The 23,295-nt window shown below is 35.1% G+C and overlaps 1 protein-coding gene across 3 annotated transcripts in view; it reads left to right on the forward strand.

Moving 5' to 3' along the window:
* Positions 1–23,295, forward strand: part of LOC111507349 (nephrin) — an 862,168-nt gene that overhangs the window by 457,266 nt on the left and 381,607 nt on the right. For all 3 annotated transcript variants that reach the window (XM_074171299.1, XM_074171300.1, XM_074171301.1), the window contains exon 3: positions 8,649–8,857. In XM_074171299.1, coding sequence (XP_074027400.1) covers positions 8,649–8,857 — 209 coding nt within the window. The remainder of the gene's footprint in view (positions 1–8,648; positions 8,858–23,295) is intronic.

The following is a 23,295-nucleotide window of genomic DNA, read 5'->3' on the forward strand; positions in this document are numbered from 1 at the left end:
CTTGTACATAAGGACCTATGCTGTTTTGTGAAAGCCGATGCTAACAAGGCGGAATTTTGTACTTCATGGCATCTTTCGTATGTAGCGGGCTAACGCATTTTTTTTTCTAAAGAGGGTTTCAAATTTCGTTATTATCGTCTGTATAATATAAGATATGTTTTCAAAGAGAGCTGTTTCTGAACCATCCATTAAAATTATTTTCGTTTTCATTCTTGCACATCACTAGTTTGAAGTAGAAATAAATAATCTTTGAATATACACGTCAACCATAGTATACAGGGGGACACATTTTGACATATTCACATTTATTTCATTAGTTCGGACTTCCATTGTCTAATATAATATAAATTGATTTGATAATGAAAAAAATCAAAAAGTTTAACCGAAAATAACAATTTTATTGAACATAAAACTGAAAATTACAAAGAAATAACATACAACAACAACCAAACAAATAAAAATTGAAATATTAATAAAAGCTGAAAAAATTTAAAAATAAAAAATATCATTAACAAAAATAAAAAATAAAAATTAAAAGATTTCAAACCAAGTTATGTCACAACGTTTCGATTGTTAGTATCCACAATCGTCTTCAGGTGATAACTGGACTTAGTCCTCCAAGCTCTGACTATTTATAGGTCATTCGAGTGCTTTCATCTATCCCCTCTTCCCTCTTTCCGCTTCATTGGTTTTGGTGGGAGATGACCGTTTGGCGGGAGTTGGTCGTTTTTCGCTTGATTAGAGGTTTCCATATGTTACGTATCTCTACGCTAGCTTGACTTAATGCGTTGTTGGACAACATATACGCGGTTTCTTTGAATTTTCTTCTAAACCAGTGTTCCTCTTTGTGGATGATTTCACCTTGAGCCCACTTGATGTTGTGTTGATGAGTCCAAACATGCTCTGCTATTCCGGATTTGCTGATTTCTTCTCGGTGTATGTGTTTCTTGTGCTCAGCAATGCGAACTTTCAATGGCCTCTTAGTTTCACCGATGTATGATTCTCCGCACTCGCAGGGTATCAGGTAAATGCAATTCTTGGAATCGCAGTCCGCGTGTGGTGCATGGCCTGTTTTTCGTGAGGCTGCTGCGGATAGTGTTCCCACATCTGAAGCACGTGCTGATGTTATACTTGGACCCAATCCATCTTATCCTTTTCGATTATCCTCTGATGTAGGGAAGTACAAGTACTGGTTGTGGCGGATTCTCTTCCATGTGAAGTTATTGCTGTCGTCTAGCTAAGGCCTGTTCTACCATCACTTTGGAGTAAACATTCCGTTAAAAGTCATTTCTGATGATGCCTAGTTCTTTTTCGAAACCTTCCTTTGTATTACTCAGCCCAAAAGTACGGTCCCGTAGAGTTTTGATGATTCCTCCCTTAGTCGATTTATGAGAGGAATCACACAAGGATAACACACAGCGAGGAGAAACCAGCAAATCCGGAATAGCAGAGCATGTTTGGACTCATCAACATTACATCAAGTGTGCTCAATCTGAAATCATCCACAGAGAGGAACACTGGTTTAGAAGAAAATTCAAAGAAGCCGCATATATATTGTCCAACAATGCATTTAGTCAAGCTAGCATAGAGATGGAAACTTCTGATCAAGCTAAAAACGACCAACCTTCGCCAAATGGTCATCTCCCGCCAAAACCAATAAAGCGAAAAGAGGGAAGAGGGGATAGGTGAAAGCACTCGAACGACCTATAAATAGTCAGATCTCGGAGGAATAAGTCCAGTTATCACCCGAAGAAGATTGTGGATACTAACAATCGAAACGTTGTGACATAACTTGGTTTGAAATCATTCAATTTTCATTTTTTCATTTTTTGTTAATAATATTTTGAATTTTCCAATTTTTTCAATTTTCATTTGTTTGGTTGTTGTTGTATATTATTTCTTTGTAATTTCAGTTTTTTGTTTAATAAAATTGTTATTTTCGGTTCATCTTTTTGATTTTTTTCAGGGTTATCATATCAATTTATATTATATTAGACAATGGAAGTCCGAACTGATTAAATACTCCACGAAACATTGTCAACCACCTTTAAACATATTCACTTTTGATCTAACTTTCCCTATCATACCCCCAGAGCGTGTCACCATTTTTTTTTTCAATGGATCAAGTATTTTGCATTATCAGATATTCTATGAAAAACAGATTTCAACAGTGTAGAATACATTATGGTCTGAAGCTCACAGTTTGTAAGTTAAAAATTATTTGTTTTGAAAAGGAGCCACCCTGAATGAACTTCTGTACAATATGTTACCTTGGTTTCATAGGTGATTTTGTGAAGTATACTTCGAAAAAGTCTTATTTTGCCTACTTAAGTTTGAAATCGATACTCTCTTCATTTTGTATTTGTCTCATTCTACTATAACGATTACCTACCAGGTGAAGTTACAATTGGTGTTTCTGTTTTCGTGAATTCTTGAAAAGCAATGGTTTATTCGCTTCGAGAACGGATTGAAATAGTGTTTGTTTGTACTACCAGAATGGAAATAGTGCTAGAGCTGCTGCCCGTATGTTCAATGATGATTATCCAGGAAGAAATGTACGGTACAAATACATTTTGGAATTATTGAACAAATTTATGAAAACTGGATCTGTTGACAATAAAAAGCATAACCGTTCAGGAGTTGTCAACGATGAAGCTAGTTGTACTGCAGTTTTAGGGCACGTTGGACTGATGGAAAATTCGCATTCTCTTACTGAATTATCTCGAGAATCAGGAATCAGTTGTACAAATGATTTCAGGATCCTTCCTAAGTACAAATTTCATCCATATAAGGTTAGACCAGTTCATAAATTGGACAAAGATGATTTCGATAGACGAGACGTATTGAGTTTTGTGAAAGTCTCACTGAACGGATCAACTTGCATAAGAATTTCTTGTATAAAATTTGTTTATCGGATGAATGTACGTTCAGTTTGAATGTAGAGGTGAATCGGCAAAATTGTCGATATTGGAGTGATACGAATCCTCGTTTATACCTTCAAGTTCATACCCAACGACCTCAAAACCTGAATGTTTGCGTAGGAATTTTAGGTGACCACATCATAGAACTTTTTTTATCGATGACAATTCAACTAGTGATAAATACCGTGCATCAATAGGGCAATTGAGGAGGATGTAAATTTATTCGAAAACGAAAAAGTTTTTCAGCAGAATGGTGCACCTCCTCATTATGCAGCTCCAGCGCGACAATTCATAGATGGTTATTTTCCTGGTTGCTGGATTGGCAGAAGAGGTTCTACAGAATGGCCACCAAGGTCTCAGGATCTCACTCCTATAGATTCATTTCTATGGCGTTATCTGAAATCCAAAGTATATGAGATAGAATCAACAAAATTAGAAGATTTGATAGAGAATAACATGAAACATTGCAGAGAAATAACTCCCGAGATTCTCAACCATGTGAGGGCGGCGATGGAAGCTCGTTTCTTCCACAAGTTTCGAGTTTTGATAGTTGTTGTTCGTAAGGCGACAGCTGGTTGAAGATAAAACAAATTTCTTAACAGATTTTTAAAAAATTACCGTCTTTGAAAATTTCAAAAGTCAGTTTCAACATTTGATTACATTTATTCAAGTGAAACCAAGTGCTTTCATTATCCCACGAGTATATAACCTGATTTCACTTTTAACTGCCTAAATCGTCATGACTCCTAATAACTTGATGTTCACTAATCGGGTAACAAAGAAAACACAAAAGATTTCGAAAAAATATTTCCATTTTCCAACATTATCTCTTTGCAGCTCTATACACTTTTTCCAGCCACTTTCAATAAGTTCGATACCGTTTTTATAATGAGAACTGTGTTGCTCCTCAAAAAAGACATTAACTGGTTGAACTAGTCAGTGTAGAAGACAAAGTCTACCTATAGATCTATCGAAAGCATTCGATACTGTTTGCCACGAGAGTTTATTACAAGAACTCTACTCCTACGGAATAAGAGGACCTACACATCAATTGATGAAATATTATTTGTCAGATCGAAAATAAACAGTTAAAATTGAAGGAATAAAAAGAAATCTCAGGACTGTCACTTACGGTGTACCATAGGGTTTGGTACTCGGACCCTTATTATTCACTATATATATAAATAGTGTAATGGCATTACCATCTGATGGTAAACACATCAGTTTTGCAGATGATATGATAATGATCTACAAGGGGAAAACATGGACAGATTTGAAAACAACAACAGAACAAGACCTGAGTAGTGTATGTAAATGATTCAAATACAACAAACTAACAGTCATTACTCAAAAACATATTATTTGCCTTTCACATCTTACCCAAATCACCTTCCAAACTTGGGAACCCTGGACATTGGAGACAACTCTCGTATAGAAGAAAAATATCACTTGAAATATTTGGGAATAATAATTGATAGACACTTGAGATAGGATTCACATATCGAGCAGGTGAAAAATAAATCCCAGACCTTAAGTTTCCTGAGTTGTTCTTGAGAAAATTTTTTGCCAAAAAAATTATCCTATCAAATTTGTCTATTTCTAGTCATGTGTGTCGAAATAACCAATGAAACCTTCATTACACTGATAACTACCCATGGATAGTTTTCACGGGTAGTTATCACTTATGTCATGACATTGCTAAGCAACCAACACAATAAAGTTGTTTGACATTTCAGTAATTCAATTTATTTCGAAAATGTCACTTCCTCGCTTTGGTGTTCAAAATGATGCGGCAATTGACAAAATCATTGAAGAAAATACACCAAAAAATACTGTCAATAGCAAAAAATACACTTGGAAAATATTTATGGAGTTTTGTGACGCCAGAAAATATGAATTGGATGGAAATCGTACTCTCGAAGAGCTTGCATTAACACTCAAGGATTGGGCGATTAATATGAGGAAAAAGGATAGCACAGAGTTCAAGGAGGCTACTGTTAAAACCGTATGGAATATAACAAGCAAATTATTACGAGAAAAGTATTACAAGGAGTATAATATCATGCTAGACCCCTTTAAAAGTGTTGCATTCAAACAAGCGCGGAATGCACGCGACGCAGCACGAAGAAATTTACAAACAGATCCCACTAAACGCAAAACAAGCTCAGTACCATTAACTTCAAATGAAATGAGTAAAATTATAAACTTTTGGGATGAAAATACCCCTATAGGACTCCTACGCAAATTTTATCACATAGCAGCGGTGGAATTGGCTTGGGGAGGTGGTGAAGGTGCTGCTTGCTTAGTTGATTATTTTCATATCGAAAAGGACAACAATGGATCTCCAACTAATAAGATAGAATATAATCCAATTTTCAGTAAAACCTGCCAAGGGGGTTCAAAGAACTGCGCCTCTAGCAAATGGTTAGTTCAAAATAGTGATAACAATGCTTGTCCTGTCAGATTATTCATTAAATTATTATCAAAACGAGGCACAAATATCAAGACAAATAAACTATTTTTAAGGCCAAGTCGTCACTGGAAGACAGGAAGCGATAACTGGTATGACAATATGCCTCTGGGTAGAAATATAATCAACGGATGGACAAAATCTTCTGCTGAAGCAATTGGCTTGGATACGAAACAGAGGAAAATAACCAATCACTCTAATAGAGCAACTGCAGTCAGTCAACTAGCTAAGAGTGGAGTTCAAGAACAGCAATTGTTGAAAATTACTGGGCACAATAATGGAAATTCCATAAAACCTTATTTGAATATTGATCAGGAACATCATAACCAAATAATCAATAGTATGCGTGGAAACACCTATGCAGTAACCGAGGCAAATACAGCAAGATCAACGGAATATCATTATATGAATTGTTCTTTTAATAACTGTGTGTTCAATAAATAATTTTGTTCGAATTGCAAAAAATTTTCTCACCGAATATCCCTCGAACATTGATAAATAACTCATAATTTTATCACAACTTCCTCAAGCACGTTATTTTAGGTAACATCCCTCCGCCTTCGGCGTCGGGATGTTACCAAATAACGTGCTTTCGAAAACTGTGATAAAATTATTTCGTTAGTTATCAATGTCCTTGGGATATTATAGCTGATAACATCATCTTTGAGTGAGCAAATAGTGAATTTATCATTTGACACTGTATGAATGCTTATGAAATTCAAAATATTCATTTCACAATTCTGGACTGAAATAGATTTTTATTATTATGAAAATATTGTTCACAAGATACAAAATTTTTCTAGCGCAAACTCGTATTTGATTATGATTGTTCAATATTAATTTTCTCCTTACTACCATTATTTTACTATCAATTCACTTTTGAACCGCTGAAATCAAATAGAACCTACCTCTAATATATCGGCTCAACTCAGCATACAAATATTATTTACTCAAGTTATGGCAGTCCCGCAAAAAGCAGCAATCACAAATCGACAAATAGGGATAAGGCTTTGATACATTACAAATTGGGTTAATGGGCCTCCAAGGGCACCACGTACCTAATACACGTACATTAAGTAAGCAATTAGTGTAAACGCGGCCTACTCGATAGGAAATTCTGCAGGACGTGATATTCACCAACGTTATTGACTGAAGAGCCAATACCTTCATGAGGAAGGCTGATTGAAGCTTTTCATATGGCTCATTATTCTACACTGAGAAAAACTGGGCTATATTCGAACTTTTGCTATTTTTTATTTTATTCTGTTTGGATGTGTTACATAGAGTTCAGACTGGAAATTTGAGATGAGATGAAGATGAGATGATGTTTTCGAAATGCGTTCCAATATACAGGGCACCCAGAAAAAGCGTGGCCTATCAAAGTTCAGTTAGAGAGTTTGATAGTTTCCATATTTGGGTTCCGTCAGAAAAGTAGGTACTTTTGAAAAATATAAAATTGTATTGAATTTCACTAGTTCGGACTTCCATTGTCTACTATATAAAATGATTTGAAATCCCTGAAACAAGTAAAAAAGAATAATTATAAAAGAATAGTTGAAAATAGGAAGGAATGCATTCCTTTAATTTTTATTTATTCAATTATTATATTTTTACCTGTAGGTTATTTCACTATCATTGCATTTCAGGTTTATTGTTGCTTAATATAATTGTTATTTTCAACTATTCTTTTATAATTATTCTTTTTTACTTGTTTCAGGGATTTCAAATCATTTTATATAGTAGACAATGGAAGTCCGAACTAGTGAAATTCATCACGAAACATTGTCAATCACCTTCAAACATAAAATTGTATTGATTATACCAAGCAGTTTAGAAGTTATATTTCACATTTTCATGAGCACATTATCAATAAATGGAAATAAATGAAGTAATAATAAAAGAAAGTAATCGTATATAGCTTTATTCGGAATCATTCCATTAAACATTGGAACTGTTCTCTGTTAATCCATTCGACAGTTCTCCTAATTATGCTCATTTTCAATAATTAATAATTTTTCACGAAATGGAGGTTTATAACTTTCTAACTAAACATTAATGCAACTTGGTAAATTACGAATTATGTGAAAAAAACTTGTAAATAGACAAGACCTATCATGGTGTTTTTGGCTACAAAATATATTCACAATGATTTTGAAGGTGAATTGTTTCCGTTGGTATATCCAATATATTAATATAATGTTTCAAAAAGTATAGAAAGTGTAATGAAATGAGTATTTTTTCATTCATTTCTGTGAGAATTAAAATTCGGAATCACGAGTTAAAAGTCGCTATTTCAACTTTCAAAGTTGTGGTTCTCAAGAAACAATCAATATAAATATATGGCTTTTTGTGCTTCCGTAGTTTCTGGAAAGAGATCTGCTTCAGTAAAAATATACATACATTTATTTGGAACAATCATGAAATACAAATCAGTTCACAAAATTCAGTATATGAAAAAAAGGAAGAAGAGAAAAAAATCACCTCAAAGGTGCTGCTTTCTTCCCTCCTGTTCATAAAAGAGGACATATGCCTCATCACTCACAAGAGATTTTGGTGAAATTGGGGACACGTGTGTATCATTGTATTCATGCCACGTGCCACTATATGGGTGTCTGCAATATGCTGTGTAATGCCCGTTGTAAGTAGTCCCACTGTGATTTGAAAGTGCATATAGATTACAACAACAAGGAGCCACATTATCTGCTGCATAATTGCTCGTATCTAATCCATCTGAAGAAACATCAATGGAAACATTCAATTTGTCTCTGAATCTTTCCGTTGGGGACAATTTTGCTAAATGAATTACTAAAACACAGGGAAACTTACAGATTGACTGGGACTTTGTACATTTTCTTATTTCCTTGCACCTCGAAGACGTTGATTTTTTATGTCTATCCAGAGTTTCCTCTCTTGTGAAGGAATCCAAGCAATGTGACAAACTCAATTGGCCAGTTCTTTATGGTATCCCAGAAAGGATCGAAAGATACTGATGTACATTATATATGTACAGTACATTATATTATATTTCTTGATTGTCTTCATAATCCGCCATTCAATTTCTAGTGACACAAGAAAATGATCTACTGAAGCGAGAAAATGCGAAAAAATTTGGATTTCGTCTAGAATTCCTTTGTTTTCTTGCATCAATAGAAGAGCGTTGCTGAATTGGTAATAAAAATTAAACTAGAAAAAATCCAAAGTTCATAATATGATTTTACATAAGTTTTCATCGTTTTAAAGAAATCCCTTATTTTCAGATTCGATTCTAGAGACAAGTTGCTAGAGAAAGGCAAACATTGGGCAGATGAGAGTGTACTAGGAGGAAGGGGTTATTTTCGGTATCAAGACAAACCTGCAAAGCTGACTTTGGAAACTGTGAAAGACAGTGACGGTGGCATTTATCATTGCAGGGTAGACTTCAAGCAAACTCCTACTAGGAATATCAAAGTCAACCTGACGATTATAAGTAAGTATACATAAAATATTATGTACTATGTTTTATTAGGAAATCATTCTTGTATTTGCACTTTCAATTCGCTACTATATTGAAAAAAAAATTGTTTGTGGATACTTCTTGGAAATTTGGTGCATGATTCGTTTCAACTGTTGAATCCATCTAGAAGCACGCACACTTTTCGAAAAAAAAGTTATTTCTGACTTTCAATAATCTAATTTCTCAACCCAAACTAGCTCTCGCCTTCAAAATATTGGGCTCTATGGTAGTCCGATACTCATTATCAGTGGTTTTAACCAATTATAGAAGAAACTGAAACAAAGTGTAGTGAAAAACTGTCAAAAACTCAAACTGTTAAATAACCTAATTGCGAGCTAAAGCGTTCTGGTTAGTAGGTAGTCTCCAGATGAATAGAGTTACAAAAGCGAAGTCGCTGAGTGAAAAAATGAGAGAATTTTTATGCGGAATGTGCTTCCCATCCGACAGTTGATTTTTGAAACACCAACCATATATTCCACTGTACAATTCACAACTTTGGAAATTATATTTCAGAAATACCTATCTGACAAATTTAGAAACAGCTAACGATCATAGCGAAGAATTCAAATTTTGCCATTTCCGTGCAGTAATCACCCCAGAGTTCGCAGAAAAATGATTTTTTCTGGGTAAAATTCACATGAAAAGAGTTTTTTGAAATCGATAGCTTCCTTTTTTTTTGAATGTTACCACATTCATTTGTATAATAAATACTATTTCATATTTCAAACCGCTGAGAATATAGTTATTTCAAACGTAGTTTTTGCTCCATGAGAATTTTGTTGTTGAAATGTTTACAGGATGTAACATAAGTACGTCAAAATATTCAAGTAACGTATTTTAAGAAAGAGGGGATATAAAAACTTCTGTGCGGAAATGCTTCGTTTCGGAGATATAGGGTGTTGAAATTGAATTTCTTGTTCGACCTTTGAAAACAAATTTTGCAAAAAATAAGATATTTGCACAAAATTTGAAACCCAGGGTGTTTTTGACGTGGAAAATTATAATTTCGTATCAATTTTCATATAACATCTAGAGGGCGCTGCGTACGCTGTCAATATTTATTTCAAATTGCACTAACTTTTTTGACAGTGAAATTTCGGTTCTTTTTAAGGAAAAACACAATTCTCACATCATTTCCAGGTGAAAAATGTATACTTCCTCAACAATGCTGGAGGTTATCGTTTTAGAGATATTTACAATTTTCTATATCGATGCATATTATTCAGCCCCTAGAACGAAATACAAATGACTAAATTTGCTAAAAACTTTTGACAAAAACCAAACCCTTTTTGAAAAATTACAACAATTTGTTTGTCGAAAACGAATGATTTCGCGATAAACATTTCAAAAGAAAAAGTTGTTTATTTTGACGATATACACCATAAAAACTTTATTTGTAATGTCCTCAACAACTTTTATTAGCGCCCTACGATCTGAGTGATATGCATCGATACAAAAAATTGTAAATATCTCGAAAACAATCACCTCCAACGATGTAGAAAAAGTGAACTTTCTTTTTTTACTTGGAAGGGTGTGGGAATTAGGTTTTTTCGTGAAAAATACCGAATGTTTGCTGTCAAAAAAGCTAGGGCAGTTTGAAATCAATAACGACAGCGTACGCAGCGCCCTCTAGATGTTAGATGAAAATTTATACGGAATTATGATTTTCCACGTCAAAAAAACCCCGGGTACTAAGTTTCGTACAAAAGTTATTTTTGAAAACTAACGAAAACATTCAATTTCAACTCTGTATCTTTGAAACGAAACATTTCTGGTTATAAAATTGTATAGCCTTTTTTTCTCAAAATTGTCTCAGGACTACGTACTTATTTTACACCCTGTATATAGTGATGTTGTCGCTGTCGACGATTTTCAAATAAAATGCAACGAGGTGACTGATCGAAGGGTTTTTTATTTTTCTACCTTAAATTATACAACTAATTCGTGCTGGCGAAACTTTAGGATGCAGTTCCAAACTATGACGGTCTTTAAACCCTAATGAAAATAGTGACATTGAAAACAGAAATAGATATCGTTTTCTATTTCTGTGAATACACCACAATCAATCTATCAAAATGCGTGCAAATCTATAATTTTCAATTGATCCAGGCAAATATTGCCGTGTGTAATAATTCAAAATAAAATTCCACGACGAACGTAAAATCACGAAAATCGTGTTTTTTCAACCATTTGAACCAATGTACATAGGTGTACTCGGAATATTTTTTCATTCAGAAAATGGTAGTCAGAATTCGTAATAACAATGCCTAGTTTGTATATTGAGGCGACTCAAGATCTTTCTATTGGAAAAAGCATACTACTCTGTGGATGAGTTTCTCCCTGAATCCTAATTTGATTGTAGCTTTTCAACTTTTTATTATGTAGGTATGTTTTATATTGACTTTTTTATCTTTTTTATGTTTATTTGACCTGTTGAATCAGCCAGTATTTTATGATGATGTCATGTTGTTTTGTCTATTGTGATTGTGAAGAAAAACTGATTCAATAAATGTTTGATTGATGGATTGATTGACATTATCCCTGAATAAATTCATCTTGAAAAAAATGTGTTATGTAATTTTGAAAAACTTCTAGAGTTAATAAGAGACTAGTCAGCTTGGATATTCAAAATCAAGTTTTTCCCGAGAGCGGAACAATCCTTTTTTCATGAAATTTATCATCATTCACGTGATCTATTCACACATTTCTGTTGACTTCGCTCCCTTCAGATATATGTCAGCCTGTTGTATATGATATTATGTTTGCGCAGCATTACTATACTGATTTATTGTTACCGTACCTCTAACGTAAATAAGCCCTGATTAATGATACAGTGATTCGTTAAAACAACAACCTGAGGGTACGGAGAAATAATTATACTAATTGAATAGGAGGTGAGAAAATATTGTTCCATCAACATTTTGATGAGTGTAAATTTTCTATTCTCCAGAGATAAACATTTCAGTGCGACATTGTTGAGTATTGGATTTAATTTAGAATTTTCTATTCCTATCATTGCATAAAAACTATGAGATAATTGAAGGATAGACAGCGTTTGCGGATTGCACAGCGAATGTTTGTCTTACTTTTTGATTTTCACATAACTGTGTTAACATAGCATTACTACATTGCTAGAAATCTTCGAAAAATGAAGCTAAATACGTAAACCCACATGGAATATACAACATACTGATAAAATCAATAATTGCTTAAAGGACTCGACTTGAAAATCAATAAAGGCTTGAAGGACTCGAAAAAAACCGTAAAGACGTTAGTCAAACAGAAAAACGATTCACTTTCACATAAAATATTATTTTCAGTAGCCCAAGGAGTCTGTCATGTAACCCATGATATAGAGAAAGCAGAGAAGTTCAAATGTTTCTTCATTGATGGCATTGAGAACACCATTTCCCATTCTTTCCTTTGGACTAACAATAATCTCTCACCTATTAATTGTGAGATGACTAAATTTAGATTATTATCAATGTCAGAACTTGGAACTATCATTAGAAACTTTGATAACAAATGTAACCCCAATGTTAGGAATCACACGTTAAAAGGTAAGGCCTCGTTAATCCTTGGCTCGCACAATTTTCGACTTCTGAGGGTTGTCGTTCGTAGGGGTGCGACAGCTGGTTAACGGAAAAACAGATTTTAAACAGATTTTAAACAGAATTATATAAACAACAAAGTACTCAAAAGTGTGTGTAAGGCAATCGGTGGAGTATAATTGAATTTGGTTAATACATCACTCAGAACTGGTAAAGTACCGCACAAACTAAAGAATAGTATAGTAATTCCTGTACAAAAATCAATAATACTAATGAAGCCATCAACTTTCGTCCGATAAATACTTCATCTTCCATTGGAAAAATGATTGAGATGGCGGTATATGAACAATTGATTGATTACATTGAAAGTAATAAACTGATTATGATGAACCAATCCGGTTTTCAATCCAAACACTCATGTGAAACAGCATTATAAGTTTCAATATCTAAATGGAAACTCGCTGTTGATGATAATAAATATATATTGGCAGTGTTTCTAGACTTCAAAAGGACATCTGAGACAATTGACGATAATATACTACTCGAAAAACTCAAATATTATGGAATTTCTGGTCAGTACTTGAATGGTTTGGAAGCTGCCTCTCTGGTCGAACTCAACAGACTGAAATTAACGGGACATATTCAAACCTAAATGGTATCAATAACGACACTACCTCAAGGTAGTCTCGTGGGCCCGCTTTTGTTTGTTCTTTACATTAATGATATCATCTTCATTAATGGATGTGAATTTATCAGCCTATTTGCATATGATACTCTGATTGCAGTGAGTGAATGATATTATGATCAATATATCTGAATTCCTCAACATCAATAAACTCAAGCTCAGTGTCAATGAAACGAAAGCAATCATAACCACAACGAAACATAAAAAATATTTCAATTGACCAAACATCTATAAGTATAAATATTTACAATCAAAAAATTGAAATTGTCGAATTAAAATATTTGGGGTTCATCGTGGATCAAACACTGAATATGAAAATACATACATACAACACAGCTATAGCTGCCTCTGTGGTGATCAAGGCAGCTATAGCTTCCTGCTGGTGCCTCCGTGCATTTGTATTTCTTTCTTCTGGTAACCAAGTGTTGCCCATCCTTACACTTGGCTACACCATACTGATGATATATATATATATAAATATATATATATATATATATATATATATATATATATATATATATATATATATATATATATATATATATATATATATATATCAGCACGGTGTAGCCAAGTGCAAAGATGGGCAACATCGCACATTTGTTATTTCAATTAGAAGACCTAGAATTTCTAGAAAATCCTAACATCACCACGAAGGCAGCTACAGCTACCTGCGTGACTTCCGGGTCCAGGATATAAATATAGAAAAGGAGTTTTTATCGAGTGTCTATATGATTCAATGCAAAAAGGAATGGATTATTCGGAACAGCACTGAAGAAAAATTATAGGCAAACCGCGGACACGTGTTTCTGGATATTGGCCTCATCAGCGCGGTGTAGCCAAGTGCAACAATATATATATATATATATATATATATATATATATATATATATATATATATATATATATATATATATATATATATATATAGGTTTTCACGACACAAAATCTAGAGAAATACCTATCCAAAATCATGCAACCAAAGACGGAACTGGCAGAATCTTATGTGAGAAACTCAGAGCACTTGGTGGATATCATTAAAAATATCAAACTAAACGACACCGACATCCTTGCCAGCCTAGACATAAAATCCCTCTACCCGAGTATACCCATAAACGAAGCCCTAGCCACCATTAGAACAGATCATAGCTTTCCGCAACATATCACGGATCTAGCAGAGCACTGCCTTAAAAACACCTATTTTATATTTGACAACCAGATCTATAAACAGGTAGAGGGAGCTCCGATGGGTTCCTCCCTATCGCCCGTGATCGCAAACCTGTTCATGATGCACTTCGACAAAGAAGCACTTAACAACGCCCGCCTCAAACCAACCCTGTGGAAAAGATATGTAGACGACATATTCATCATCTGGCCCCACGGAAAACAAGAACTAGACCGGTTTGTGACCTACCTGAACAACATCCATCCCCGCATCCAGTTCACTACCGAAAGAGAGGAGAACAGGCAGCTACCTTTCCTAGACCTACTCATAACACGAAAACCAACTGGCAACTTGGGTTATACAGTTTACCGAAAACCCACACACACCAACCGCTACCTACAAGCAGCATCACACCACCACCCTACCCAGCTACAATCCGTAGCCAACACGTTAATATCCCGCAGTTTCCGCCTAACAGAATCAACAAACAGGGCAACAGAATTGGGGGAGACAACAACGGCTCTGCGACAAAATGGTTACGGACCAAAGATCATTCAAAAGGCCATCGACAGACAAAGAAGAACCAAAAAAACATCCCCTAGATCAAGAGAAGACTCTCCACACGACAGACAATCTGTGACACTACCTTATATCAAAGGTGTGACCGACAAAATCGGGAGAATACTAAGACGTAAAAACATTCGGACAACCTACAAACCACACAAAACGATATCCAGTTGGCTGCCCAGACCGAAAAAGAGAATCTCCCTAGAAAACCAAGGAGTATATAGCATCACATGCGAGGACTGTGGACAACAATATATCGGTCAGACCAACAGACGTATATCTGCCAGAACCCAGGAGCACAAAAACTCGATAAGAACAAAACAAACCTCCTCTGCCCTCTTTCAACACCATCTACAAACAGGTCACAAGATTAATTTTGAGTCCACGAAACAGATAGCACAGGTGCAAAACCCAAGAATTCGACAAATCAGGGAAGCAATCGAAATCGAAAAGCAAGGCCTCATCAACAAAAGGGATGACTCACTAAACATCCCAAGGATTTGGAAATCAATAATTAAAAACAACCACCAAAGACAACCACAAATTGATAATGAACCATCGCAGGTAGGAGAACCGCCAGAAGCCATTCACAACCCTCAGGTAGAAAAACAGGTAGGAGAACTACCAAAAGACATCAACAACCGTCAGGTAGGAAAACAGGTAACAAATCCATACAACTTACGCAAACGAAACCATATAAAAACACCACAAGAAGAACCTAACATCAGTTACACCTCTCGAAGCGAAGCAGTAACTCGTCTTGATAATGCCATCTGAGATGATGGCGAAACGTCGACTCTCGAATAGTACCCAACGGATGAACACCCGGAAGAACAACACATCATATATATATATATATATATATATATATATATATATATATATATATATATATATGTTGTCCGAGAATCCCTCCAATCTTTTACACTATTTCCAACTGATGCTAATACTACTGATACGAAGAAGCTGTATCTGCATTTTCTTTCTGATACACACTTCAGTGAATTTTCTTCTGGATCAATACCATTATTAGAGTCTCATTGAACTGAATGCAAGCTTTCGAAACAGATAGAAAAATATCAGCTTTCTTCCTTTGAAAACTGATTTTCGTCACCAGAATAAAAATGTTGTCCCTCCACGAGCGTTTCACTAACCAAGTTTCACCAAGAGATGATAACTTAGTAAGCTAAATGTGCGTCGAGAGACAGCATTTGTGTTCTGGCGAAGGAAAAGAGTTCTCAAAAGAATAATTTTGCGAAAGGGTCCAAATTCAATGCCTCGAAACTCAGTTCCATTGAGTTTTCATGACGATAATAATATTAATAATATCTTTATTTCTCAAATAAAAAAGTATAGTTCTTGCAAACATGTTACAATGTACAATAATCGAAGAAGAGTCGTCAAAAGCATATATTTATTTATAAATGTCATCTATATTATTAATATGAATGAGCATTTACTGAGTCTATGATTTATAGTTGTTCGATAAATTTCTGAAAAGTGTAATAGCTCATTTGAAGTAGCGGTTTCTGCAAACTATATTCAAACACATGAGAACTGGGAGAATCCTTGATATCTTCAGGAAGAATATTGTAGAATTAACATCCATTAAAATGCACAATTTTTTCATACAATGCTGTTCTATGACCATTTGACAGCAAGAGACCCTTTGATCAAGTATTGTGGTCATGTTGATGTGGTTGAAAGATAGATTCATGTCTAAATACATATGAACAAGATTTTAATATATATGTGCTGGCGACTGTCAGAATATTCAGTTCTTCATATGCATTCCTGCATGATTCCCTGTAACCTAGTTGAGCAATTATTCTCATTATTTTTGAATTAGGAATACCCTTTGCACAGATGCACCAGTGCCCCAGTTCAGAATCCCATAACGAATGTGGAAATGAAAATTGGCATGATACAAAGTTTTCAATACATTGATACTACAGTGATTAGACATGAACCTAATGGATAAGCAACATTTTTTGGATTTAGTACAAAGTGCATCAATATGGGGATGCCATGACAGTTTTCGGTACAGAACAATTCCCAGCATATTTAAATTAAATTTAAATATATCTTCACTTTATTTAGGCTGCGATTAGAGAATAAGATGATATTGGTTTTGCCTCTGTTGAGTTTTGAGTTATTCTTTTGCGACCAAAGATTTATTTTACTGTATATATCTACTGTGGTTCTCCTCAAGCTTTCCATGTTTTCTTCTATTATTGTATGTTGGTGTCGTCTGCGTAACTAGTAACATATGTTTTGGTATTATTGGTAATATACGTTATAAGATTGTTAGCAAACACCAAGAAGAAGAATGGACCCAAATCAGATCCTGGAGGTACTCCTGGCTATCTGAAGCATGCACTATAGAAAAGTGATGAAATGAGGAATCAAAATGAATAAAAAATACTTCTTCAGAATTACTGCAAAGAAAAAAATCGACATTGTCATGTGTGATTTAAAAAAAAATTAATTAATTGAAAAAAACTTCGAAGGACAGGTATTTTCCAAAAATACATAATTGACACTCTTCATACTGTATTATGATAATTCAAGTTTGTTAATAACAGAAAACAACATTTTCATTCATAACCGTCACCAGATTCATATTGTGTTCTGCTTCCAATTATTAATTTCTCATTTATTTGAGTTCGATTTTCATTCAACTGCATCGAATTTTATGTTTGCGATTTTTGATGTAGGTTTCCCGGAGGATATCATAAATGGAACCACAAATTCATTATTGATCTCCAATCAACATTGGAACGATTGAATATATGAATTCTGTATTTCACCATATTGTCTGGAAATTACGGTTGTTCAATTTGAGTGTGTGTGATAAAGTTGCAATCCTGGGAAAATAACAACTTTTATTATCGTTTTTCGATTTCGATTATGATATATAAATGACTTCTCAGTGAGAGCAATTGAAGGAAACATTGATGATATTTCTATCGAAGATTAAGCACAAAGAAAACGAAACTACTTATCATTAACAATAGAAACCAACTCCAGTGTAATTATTTCATCAAATACTGTAAAATTCAAATCCGTTTGGACAATTCATAAAACAATCAAAATACATCCTGTTTCTGTGGTTTGAGTTCAGTTAATTTTCTTTTTCTATTTCGAATATGATATTCGCACACGTATCAAAGCTATTCATGCATAACATCCAGTAAATGATTCTTGGATTCATAAATTTCGAAAGACGAAAAGAATATATATATTCAGCAATTTGGTGTTTTATAGTCGGGGTTAAACCGCGCCTGTAGCTTTCTTCTTTTCGACGTTTCAGTTTCTGCTTTGAAGCCATCAAGAACGTATTAACAGTGAAGTAACATGAGTCGATGACGGGGTCGTAATCCGCCTAAGCCCCAAGTCCCGCCACTGGCTTTATTCTTTCTTCATTCACTTCTCCTGGAACTGAACAGTGTGGCTCCTACGTTGAAGCCATTGAGAACCTATCAACACTGAAGTAACATATGTTGATGATTGGGTCGTGATCTGCCTGAACTACAAGTCTCGTAATTGGCTTTGTTCTCACTTTGATCAGTTCTCGTGAAACTAAACAGTGTGGCTTCTGCTTTGAAGTCATCAAGAACCTATCAACACTGAAGTTACGAATGTCAACGACGGGGTCGTAACCTACCTGAACCCCAAGTCTCGCAATTGGCTTTGTCATCACATGGTTCAGTTCTTGTGGAACTGAACAGTCTGGCTTCTGCTTTGAAGCCGTCAAGAAGCTATTAACACTGAATTTACATTTGTCGACGATGGGGTCTGTTTTGAAGTCATCGAGAACCTATCAACAGTGAAGTAACATATGTCGACGATTGGGTCGTGATCTACCTGAACTCCAAGTCCCGTTATTGGCTTTGTTCTTACTTTGTTCAGAACCTATTAACACTGAAGATACATATTTCGACGACGGGGTCGTAACCTAACTGAACCCCAAGTCTCGCAATTGGCTTCGTCATCACTTTGTTCAGTTATTGTGGGACTGAACAGTCTGGCTTCTGCTTTGAAGCCATCAAGAACCTTTCAACACTGAAGATATATATGTCGACGACGTGGTCGTAACCTACGTGAACCTCAAGTCTCGCAATTGGCTTCGTCATCACTTTGTTCAGTTATTGTGGAACTGAACGGTCCACAATTGGAATTGAACAGTGCTTTGAAGCCATCAAAAACCTATCAAACTGAAAATACATATATCGACGACAGGGTCGTAATCTACCTGAACCCCAAGTCTCGTAACTGGCTTTGTTCTCACTTTGTTCAGTTCTCGTGTAATTGAACAGTGTGGCTTCTGTTTTGGGGCTATCAAAAATCAATCTATACTGAAATTACAAGACTCTAGGATGGGGTTGTAATCTGTCTGACCCCATGTCTCGCCACTGGATTTGTTCTCACTTTGTCCAGTTCTCTTGAAATTGAATAGTGTGGCTTCTGCTTTGGAGCCATCAAGAACAAATTAACACTTGAGTTACATGACTCCATGACTCCTGACCCCTGAGTTAAGTGTTTCTTCCTCCCGAAATTAATATTTCTTCAACCGACAATATGAAACATAATTTCTATCCAAATGGGTAAGTCAACGCTCAGGAGAGAACGCTTTCGTTACTAATTGCTAAGGAAAAGATCACGATTCTAATATTTTCGACAAAGACATATTTCTACTCTTCAACGGAATAGAAATGGAGAAAGAGTTCCGGAACTGCTTCAACTTCAATAATCATTGAGATATGAAGAGAACCCGTCTCACAGGTGTTTTCAAATTTGGAATGTATTAGAAATATTATATGTTCAATCCTTGTTCAGGTTGGTACAGGTTGGTACGAAAGTTTCTAGATCAATTATCTTCAATGAGTTGAAAAGTTTCCATTTTTCCAATCATGGAAATCAATTCGTTCGGGAATATAGATATGAATTGGACTTATTGATATATTTCAGTTGACCTACTACGTATTGATACTTGCGAAATGAATCAAATGTGTATTTGGGTTAACTGAAGTATGTATTTGATGGAAAATTCCGTCACAACTTCTTGGTAATTTGTAACTAGTTTTCGCTCGCTGCAACGTTATACATTTTCATTAGGATATGTAAATTTACAAATAGAAATAAATAGGTTATGTGGAATGCTGAAATGTTGTTGGAGACTACGATATATGCAATTTCATAAAGTTGAAATAACATTGGTCGAACGAAACTTTCAATGGAGTGCATTTTATGAAATTGATGCGGATTTACCACAAACGGTTGCTATATACACTTTTGTTGAGTTATAATCGACTAATTTCAATTGAAGGATAACTTGTTACTTCAAACATCGGTCTTCAAGAAACACTTCATCATTGCATTCAGTTGGGAATATTTTAGAAAACAATCTTAACAGAGACCAGTTTACCTACAAATTTTTTCCAGATGAATGTCTATCTTTTTTGACTGAAACTTCGTTATTTTTGAGCAATACCAACCGAGTTGCCGACAGACTCGTGGTCCAATCATGCTGGTGGTTCTCATGGTATTGTTAAATGAATAAGTTTTTGTTGAAAAAATAAAACCATCAGCTGTATATGACTGCTGACCTGATTCGTTGTATCCTCTGCTCAATACTTTGTTTCATGTTTTCACAAAATACCTCTACCAATCATGTAGTTGGTTTAAGCCAATTTCGAAACCTCCTCCACCACCTTTAACCTTGAAATGACCTCTACATACTTCGCATAACGTTGTCAAGGTGACTTTGAAGAAAGGTTTTGAGTTTGACCTGGAATGACCGTGAACTATATCACACGACATAGACAAGATGACTTTGAAGTGGTCTTTTGGGTTTGACTTCAAACAAGTTTGATTTACACCTCAGTTCACGCGGCTATCTTGAAGTTTTGCGGTTTTGACCTTGAGCGACCTTAAACTGCGTGGATGAGGCGGTGTCTACACTTTTTCCTTCGATTTTGTATGACCTTGACTTTGAACGACCACATTGGAAATTCAAGCACTGGCAGTGTTATTGATTGATCATGAACACCCAGCTTGTGGTAAAAAAGCACCCCCTCTCCTACAGTCAAGTTCTGTAAATGGTCGAAGGATAACCATTTCACATTCAGTTTGAATAACCCAACGTATTCGAATAGATGAGTAAAAGTAGTGTTGTGACAGAGCGTACTACGTCAGTAGTATACCCAGCAATCCAGATGAACATATTTCATATTTCCATACCATACATATATTGGTAGCTTGGTGGGGTCATAAAAATAATACCTTTTTCAAATCATGGCTTCCGAAACGTGTCACAGAAGAAACGATTCACGAAGTGAATTCATCCGAAGCCAAATTCATTTTTACTCATATGGGTCGGAGTTCTCAGTATTGTCTCGGTGCCAAAACCCGCTCACTGGTAATATTCGATATTTTAGGTTGAATATAACTTAATTCACTTCGTAAATAATAGGAATATGGTATAATAATGTACAATGATTAGCTCTTTCGCTTCAAACATGGTAACCGCTGCGCAACCCCTCACCAATAAATACAGTCCACTTGTTAGGAGATTCGAAGACCGAAACCTCAGAAAAAACTGCCGCAAGAGGCACAGAAATTCAGGTTGGTTACGTTAATACCATATTTGATTAGCTATCATAAAATCAACATTTCAACTGTTTCTGCAACAAAAATTGATTTGAAGAATTCTCTTTCGCAAAATTTGTTTCTATTTAGTCCTTCTAGGATAACAAACATGTATTGATCGGTAATTAAGAGACTGTTCTCAAGTACTTAAAGTAGTAACTAAAGGGTTATATTCGGTCTTTTCCGGTAGATGAATCTCGCTCAGAAACAATTATCACAGTGAAAATCTAAAGTGAACTCCATCAGTGAGTCTTATAGGTTTTGAAGGATTTTTCAGAAGACCAGACTTCAGGATTCCATTGCATGGTAATTTTCATTTGTGCATCCTTCTTGAAAATCATAGAATGATTCACTGACTCTTTATGATAACCACTATCAACATTTTCCGTTTCATAAAAAAGGAGAAGTCAAATACTAGGCTATATCGCAATTCCCAACTGCCTCCTCGAAGAACAACTAATTAATAAACTGTCAGTTCAACTTATAAATCGATAACTAAATAAACGATTGACGATCTATCACGACTCCAGATATCCCCCTAGGACTCAGCCCTTCCTAAACTTTCCTCCGTAGAAGAACTATCCTCCAGGGATAATACGAAGTTACACCACTGGACTCCATCTCCGGGCAAATAAAAGAATTAGCATCGGTCGCTCGTTAACCAACTAATTTTGGGCACTGAATTCTTGCTTCCGTTCGCCATTACATCTGTTCCTGACCCAACAGTTTGTCTTTCTCATGGTTTTCTTATGACACGTAGGGAATCAGTTCGGGGTTCATGCGAATATAGGTCACTGATTCATGCATTAAACTAGGGGAGATAAAAATTCATATCTTTCAGAGGGATAGCTTCCGAAGGGTAAAAATTAAACTAGATCTGCTGTTCTGAAGATATGATTATTCTTCAAATTACGTTTGCCATTAAAAATATTTGTTTGTTGACCTGTACTTATGTATTATGAGTCAGATATGAGTGCATAAGACAGAAATATAAAAATCATATTGAACTTTCCAATTTGTTCAGAGCATGAGGTCTGTTGAAATGAAAGGTATATTTGGTTTCACAAGTTTTTTGCTGTTGAAATCTTCAGCTCGAAAATGACAATTGTGAAAACGAAACAAGGACCAAAATTCAAAGAAAAACCACTTACTCCCATTGAATCCCCCCTGCGAGTGACTCTCTGATGTTTTGAGGGGACTCATAAGTCTTATCTTTTGAGGTAAGATGCCGAAATTAGCTGTAAATTTCCACCAGCATGTTACAATTTTGATTTACGAGTAGGTTAGTGGAAAGTGCAAATAATACAGACACAGTATTCGGATATATGAACAAAGTACGTAACTAACTCAACTCGTATTTTTCAACAATATGATTTCATTTTTTATATACAGTTTTTTAGGAGTACAACCTTTCACAATCTAAAAGAAAATTGAAGATGAATCAATAGAGAATCTACTGAAATATAGCAAAAGTTACTGCGTAATATAAACTACTGGAAAGTCCAATTAGTCTGAAACTTGTCGTATCCATGAGTTTCTCCTACAAATTGTAAAAAATCACTTGAAAAAATTGAATATTGATACTTATCTTTTTTGAGTGGTTAACGATTCTAAAAACAATCTGTTTCCCTTGTTAAAACCTGTATTCACTATGGATATCTCGCCTCAAACTGTGATATTTCTATTTTTTTTGACACAAGTCTATACTTCAGCAGATTCTCTATTGGTAAGACGGTAAGGTCAGCTCCACTCAGTCAATCGACATTGCCTTTTCGATTTTATCGAAGTTGAG

Source organism: Leptinotarsa decemlineata, unplaced genomic scaffold, assembly GCF_025532065.1.
Source record: "Leptinotarsa decemlineata unplaced genomic scaffold, Ldec_3_MD MMD2_tig00000010_RagTag_RagTag, whole genome shotgun sequence".
In the NCBI taxonomy this organism is placed as follows: domain Eukaryota; kingdom Metazoa; phylum Arthropoda; class Insecta; order Coleoptera; family Chrysomelidae; genus Leptinotarsa; species Leptinotarsa decemlineata.